The sequence below is a fragment of the Mugil cephalus genome, chromosome 18 (genome assembly GCF_022458985.1).
Source record: "Mugil cephalus isolate CIBA_MC_2020 chromosome 18, CIBA_Mcephalus_1.1, whole genome shotgun sequence".
Lineage (NCBI taxonomy): Eukaryota > Metazoa > Chordata > Actinopteri > Mugiliformes > Mugilidae > Mugil > Mugil cephalus.
The window spans coordinates 11,654,394-11,661,700 of NC_061787.1; the positions used below are offsets into that span (position 1 = coordinate 11,654,394).

The 7,307-nt window shown below is 39.3% G+C and overlaps 1 protein-coding gene across 3 annotated transcripts; it reads right to left on the reverse strand.

Moving 5' to 3' along the window:
• Positions 1-766: 766 nt before the first annotated feature.
• Positions 767-6,822, reverse strand: LOC124995756 (coiled-coil domain-containing protein 106-like). Of its 3 annotated transcripts, none has more exons than XM_047568407.1 (5): positions 6,671-6,822; positions 3,654-3,871; positions 3,288-3,500; positions 2,987-3,193; positions 767-1,625 (listed from the first exon to the last, which is right to left on the reverse strand). In XM_047568407.1, the coding sequence occupies exons 2-5, from the start codon at positions 3,859-3,861 to the stop codon at positions 1,246-1,248; spliced, it is 1,008 nt and encodes a 335-aa protein (XP_047424363.1). In that variant the 5' UTR covers positions 3,862-3,871; positions 6,671-6,822; the 3' UTR covers positions 767-1,245. The 3 variants fall into 3 exon arrangements, with proteins under 3 accessions (XP_047424363.1, XP_047424365.1, XP_047424364.1); XM_047568409.1 differs by lacking the exon at positions 6,671-6,822 and adding an exon at positions 6,543-6,565; XM_047568408.1 differs by lacking the exon at positions 6,671-6,822 and adding an exon at positions 6,270-6,339.
• Between the last annotated feature and the right edge of the window lie 485 nt (positions 6,823-7,307).

Consider the following 7,307-nt stretch of genomic DNA (forward strand, 5'->3'; position numbering starts at 1 on the left):
CACCCTTTTCTACCTCATGCTGCTGAGCAGACCAGCACGCACCTGTCCCCCACGGCTGTAAACAGGCAGAGACAAACTTTAGGTCGCTCACAGTCGCCTCAAATAATTCTCCACCATCCAACCTTTTGACCAGGTTTCGGGTGAATAGATGAGAGAAAATACGGGGTGAGGAGAGACGGAAGGAGGGATGCATAATGAGAAATGACTGAATGAGTTCATAACAGAGGAATGGGAGGAGGGGGCGGAGGGGGACGGACAGAGTGGGATGCGAGAGTGAAAGATAAGCAGATAGCCGGCATGCGAATGGGAGTGACAGTGACAGAGTCCCATGCAAAGATAAACAGCCTGGGAGCAGCCCCAGTAATGGCTTTGCACAAGTAATTTGTCACTCCACGTGAAAAGCAAACAGCAGGAAAGGCAATGGCAACACTTTGCACTGACACTTACCATCGGCCAAGGATATCTTACCAAGCTGTCACACTACTGGTGCTTCCCACTCCTTGAGAGACGTCCCTTTAAGATTTCCTCTACAGTTGCACTGGATTTCATTCCAGCTTAATGAAGACGGCTGTTGGTGTGATCATGTCTTCTTGTATTTTTACCATCATTTTCTCAAGGCTGAAGTCTTTATCGCTCCCTGTCTGAAAGGATAGATGTTATTACACATTATATAAAGTATTATCCCGTCATAATTTCTGGGGACAAGACATTTACATCTTTCTTACACCTTTCTTGGATACGATCAGAACCAAGACAGCTCAACATGTATGAAGAGTGTATATTTTTTATTTAAATCATTGTTTATTTACAGCATATGAATAACATGGTGAGAAGGAATTATTTCCACATATCTATGAACACCTCAAACAAAACTTAAATGCTGAAAATGTCTATCCACCATTTTAAAATAAATGAAAGGGATTTGTAAACATTATACTGCCATCTTGTGGATGTTTTTATCACTACACACAGTTTTTTTAAAAAGAAATGAACAAAAGCAGCTGTAAACTATTCTTTTTTTCCTCCATCGTTAACATACTATATATCATGAAAACTGTAACTGAGAAAACTAGAATGTATATATCAGTATTTCTGGTCCATTTAAGACTTAAAAAAATAAATTGAGAAATCCAATAAATTAAATAAAAACCAGCTGTCCAGATAGGGAGAAAAACTAAAACAAAAAAGGATGTAAATCTGTGATAATATCACGTCTCACTACTTCTCCGTCCAACTAAATGATTATCAACCTATTAAAATGCTTTCTGCAGCACCACCCAGCTGCTGCATGTGAGAATGCAACACCCTCGGCCTTTTCCCTGAGATGGGCAACAGCTCGCCGTCGGCTTTCATCTGGTCTATTTTTCTGGCCAGGTCAGCGTCGCTGTCGATGACCAAGGTGCACCTTTGGGCGTAACTGACCAGAGTCTCTTCTCCTTGCCGAAACATGCCCACCAGAGGCAGCATGTCTTTTCCAGCCAGATGAAGTTCAGCAATCGATGCCGTGTTTGCGATGGTGTTCCGGTCGATTCCGAGGTGACGGAACGCTTCGCTCATGCTTTTCTTCTTGATGAAGGCGGACAGGACTTGTTTGTAGCGATGAATGACGTACTGGACTCCAGTAGCTGGTGGACAGACATAAGATATTAGTACATCATGTCCTAGAGGATGTCTCACACTGACCTACCCACAATAGTGAAATTCATTTATGTGAAATAGTTTTATTATCCCATGTTAGATTTAACCAATTTTAATTTAATGAAAGTGTCTTACATATTTTCAAAAGAGAAATCATCTAACTCAGTGAATAATTTAACAATATTTTAGCCAAGCTGGACATTGTTGGATTGCTGTTCCTCTCTACACAATAGTTACACAAGTTTTCACTGATACGATCAAATCCTAGGCTAGAAATGTACACTGAGACATTTTCTCTCATGTTTGTTTGCATGTTGGCATTTGTTGTTGCACACTCTTAACATTAATGGACTCCTAGACTTGATGTTTTATAAAACTGCCTACAGAAAATCAGCTGTTTGGTCACTTAACAATCTAGCAGCACAGTAGCTTACAGCTTTCTTTACTTCTACTATTACCTGTTCAACAAAATTTACCTTAATAATAGAGATGAGTCATCGTTCCTTTATTGATGCCTTTCAGATTTTTTATTTTTTTTTTATCTGCATTTGACCCGTCCACTCATTCATAAAGCAGAAAGATTTCTTTAAAGAATGCTACAGGAAATCTTTCCTGCTTCAAGCCATACATCTGTATGTGACAGACAACACTCTGTACATCATTTCATTTTTCTTCTTGTATTCTCATCTCATCTCATCTTCTACTACCGCTTAATCCTCACTAGGACCGTGGGGGCTGCTGGATCCCAGCTGGTATCAGGCGAGAGGTGGGTATCGCAGGGCTAACACATAGACAAACAACCATTCACGCTCAGCCTAAAGGGCATGTCTTTGGAGGTGGGAGGAAGCCGGAGAAAACCCACGCGAACACAGGGAGAACATGCAAACTCCACCCAGAAAGGCCTGAGCTGGACTCGAACCCGGACCTTCTCGCTGGGAGGCATCAGCTGGGAGGCATCTTGTATTTACTAATTTTTATAATTCTGTAAATATCGTGTATATAGTATATTGTGTTTTCCTGTTATATAGTATGTATGGTGTTGAGTGTCTGTACATTGCTGCTGCAACTGTGAAATTTCCCAGTTTGGGATGAATAAACCATTCATCCATCCATCTGAGACTGCACTTCTTCGCATTTCTACAACTCTCCTACCATGTGTTATGGTTTATGTAGTTAGTCTGTGGCAGATAATCATCACAGACAACAATGTCCAAACCTTTTCCAGCGACGACTTCTCAGTCCGTTCTGTGTAACCAGACCCCCGGTGTCTGTACATGATAATTACATCAGGTCTAATGGCTGATCTATCTAACTTCTTGCCTACACATAATGAGAAGATGAGTATTACCTCTCTTCCTGCTGTAGTCCTTCCCTTTCTTTGACTTTTTCTTGTCCTTGTGGTGTTTTTTCCGTCTGTGTTCACTTGATGCTGCTGACACTTCCGATGAGTCAGATGCTTCAGAACCACTGTCGCTGCTGCTGGAGGAACTAGAAGAAGCTTTTTCTCTCTTTCGAGATTTATTTTCTGAATGCTGCACCTTGCTTGGTTTAGAAACTGAAAGAAAATATATAAAATAAAAATCACAGAGGAAATGGATGAGAGCATCCAGGACATCTGACCGTTATCAAGCTTCACTTCATTCACTGACCTTCAACCACTGGATTGGGCGACGCAAACGCTGGCATGGAGCGATTACTTGTGAGGTTTTCAATCTGGCTCCTCAGGAACTTTCGGTCTTGCATCAGATCCTCCACCTGTCTCTCCAGTGCGGCGATGCGCTCCTGTTTGCTCTCCAGCATGCATTGCAGCTTGGTGATGGTCAGCAGCACCCTCGGGGGAAGGCTCTCTGTATGTGAGGCAGCTAGACAAAAAGTCCACAAAGATTTTTGCATACAGTCTATTGATATTCCAAAACGCTAAAATGCTAAATTTAATTTCTCTACGCTACACAAATGTGTGCAACACTGGTCTAACCTGTTAGAAGCCATGACTGAAAAGTCTGAACAGCTCCTACCAGACATGGCGCTGCTGGGTGTGTTGTCCTGAACAGCATCTGCTGAAGCTCCTGTTTGAAAGTTCTCCCACTTGATGATGCGGAGGTCGTCTTGTTCCTGTTTCAGCCAGACTGGGGAGCTGAGCCGATCTTTGGTCCTCACAGAGCTGGAGTCGATCTCTACGCAGGGGGAATAGCCTGAGGGCTCCTGTTGCCACACGGACGACATCTCTTCAGACCTGGACGCGGACAAGAGGAGGTTTATTTGGGTTGGAAATGTTTATACGATGAAGGATGAAGAGGCCACAAGAAAGTCAACAGCATTAACCTCATGTTGCAGTTTTGCTGCAAGTAAACTGGGACCCAAGCTGTTTCCACAGCAACAAGACAAAGATCTTGTAATTATGAGAATCCTCTAATTATGAAATAGTACGTCAGAAGTACAGGATGCAGAAGTCAAAAGTACCTGATAACACTTTGACATATAAACAAATAAATACAGTTTGTAAAACTAAAACATGACTCGTTATACTTGAATGAGAAGTGCTTATGATGGAGTTCATTTAATGACAGCACAACAGTCTGTCACTGGATATTAAAATAATGAGTATTTCTTTTGACACATGCAGTACATGATGAGCATAATTTGTTCCCGGACTCAGTTTTTTCTTTAACTATTAGATAAAAGCACAAACAGTTTTGTGTTCAGAATGTTCTGTGACACAGCAGTGTATTGTGTTCTTGTAAACGTTAATCTAATAATATTTATTTGCCATCTCTTATTTACTAGAATACATTTTCTGGTTAGAGGTTTCATTTGTGTCTGCTTGTACAGCAGTTTGGTGTTGTTGTCACCCCTGGGAGATTATGCAGGAAATCATCAGGTTTCAAACTATGCATTAGTGCAGATATGGTGAGTTTCACTGACTTGTTTGTATTTGTAAAATAGGCCACAATGTTTGGTCAGCATCTATCGAAAGCACGGGCATGTCTACATATTAAAAGGGGTACTAGTTATGAACATATTGTTAATATTATTATTGTAAATACATTTAATTAACATATGACAAAGTTTGGTTGAAACATTTTCAGATGAAATTCGCATTCAGAGCTCTTCACAAAAATCCCCATTAATAAAACCTGGATTCATTTCAGATGTGTGACAGTGTATTAGTGCAGGAATCCTGCTTTAGCTGCTCCAGAGTAAATAGCGTGATTTTGAATTACAAGATACTTCTCAAATTATAATTTCTAGATCTTAAAACTGTAAGCTGTTCCTTCTAGATAAATATATAATTGTAGTATTTAGACAAAACCAAATTTACGAATTTACAAAATGATTATGAGGATAGGATATTAGGATTAATATGTAAAGCCTCAAATTTACATTGTAAGTAGGCTGCACTAATAAACACATGTAATATATATTTGTCTAAATGCAAGGTAACATAAAAACATGTCCAGAACACTTGATTGTTCCTGTAATAAAATGAACTGTTGAGCTAAAACCTCACGTTTGTGGTCCTTCAGATATTAATCCATGATTAATAATTGGCAAACATTCCTCTCTGCATCGACCTGATGTTGCGGCTGCAGTTATCAATGCTTTTACCTGTGTACTTCATCCATGACAATAACAGAGACCTAAATATTTATTGATTTAGAACTCTGTGAGTTTCTGTTATAAAATGCATTAATAAATTCATAAATACAGAACCATGATTTATGAATTATTCATAGATTGATCCTTATCTAATCCCCAGGCATCATTATGGACATTTTTGTCCTTAATGACTCAAGAGGATAGTAGATTAAATTGATGCCTGTGGGTTAATAAGAAGCAGGTAATCTTGGTTCTTGGTTCTAGGTTTTCATTTCCTTTATATCGTACTGTACTTACTGGATTTGTCATTAGCTGTGTACATGAACTGCAGTTGTAAAAGTCGGAACTGAATCCAGCTATAAATAAAAATACACAAATAACTGACTGATCATGGGCATCAGGTTGAAATTTAAACGTAAGTATCTGTCTCTGTTGCTGAAACCGAGCTTGAAACTTGACAACAAATCCCATTTTGTGCACAAAGGGCAAAAAACAGACGCCATTCGAGTGGGAATGAGCAATATCAACATCTTATGATGGAATTAAGTAAGAAACTAAAACTGGTTATTAATGTAATATAGTAGCAAAATCCAGATTTATTGATATCAGATCTAAAATTAAAGCGGAAGGTTCAAGAGATCCCAAATGACTGCTGTCCAACCGTCCTGAAAACACATGTCAAACGATGCAAAACAAACATGTCTAAGGTTTCTCAGAGAAATTTAAGCACTTTTCCAAGCAAGTGTTGAATGCATCACTTAGAAAGCAAGTCCAGTTTATTTCGTTCTGTCTTTGATTTTTTGTTTTTGTTTTTTGTAACCATACCATGACCCAGTTGACTGAGACACCGAAGCCTACATTTCCCACAATGCAACTGAAAAAGCACCTGTCTCTTCTAGTTGTGACACAGAGCGTCCCTGTAAAACAGTATAATGAGTTTAGGTTTAAGTGCTTGAAATCTGTATTCAATATAAAATGGCTGAACGCTTATTTATATGTTTGTCTTCACAACAGAAAGTGGACATAACTGTTACCTCACGTTTCCATGGAGACTCCTCCTCCCTAACGTGTGCAAGCTACAGCATCCAAACAACAGTGCTGCAGTGTTTAGTCTGGCCCCAACTTCTGCTCAAAACGCTTTGTAACAGATATAAATGTCTTGTAAATGTTTTGACAGTAATATAATTGCGTTTGCAGACCTGTTATATATTTACTCAATGTATTTACTATTAAATATTAAATTAATTAAACAGTTTTGTCATGACAGAAGTTGTACACCTAATAAAGATAATATTTAATAGGCTCACCATTTCTCCTTGTGGTGGTTTTAATTAGCTCCTCACAAGATGGATGCTAATGACTGTAATTACCAGCAAATTTAAAGGGGAGGAGGAAAAAGACCGAGAGAGCCGGTGAAACTAACAGGAAAACGTACCTTCAAGAGTGTCCAGCAGATAAAAGTGGCGCTGATATTGTCTCCGTGTCTATCCTGCTGTGGCCTGACCTCTCACTTCGTACACAACACTCGTTTTTTACAAAAAATATAAACAGACGAGTGGACAAACGCGACTACATCAACACGCATGTGTGAGAAAGGGGCGGTGCCACGGAGGAGACTGGAGCACGGCGCTGCCTTTAGGTGCTCGATACAATGTCGTACTTATCATAACTTTAGGTTTATTAAAGGACAATTGGGCAAGATTTTAATTTGTGATGTAGCACTGTCTTATGTACTGTCTGTAAGCATGGCAGCAACCCCAAAACGTACAATATAAGGCATAAAATACTCTCCTCAACCAGCTGAAATACAGTAGTAATAATAACTATACGGTTTAGTTATGTATAAATATAACTCCCGTAGAACCATGAACTTCACACAATGTAGTCGTTTCAAGATTACATGAAAACACAGAAGACGCAGAGAGATATTTAATGTAGTTTGTCGAGCGTTTTTGGATTCTATCTTTTAAAATAGATTTTAACATTCTGCTGTGATATTTCCTACAAGCCTTTTGCCTATTATAACTCACATCACATGAATGTCTATACTGGCTGCTACTGTGAGTATTTGT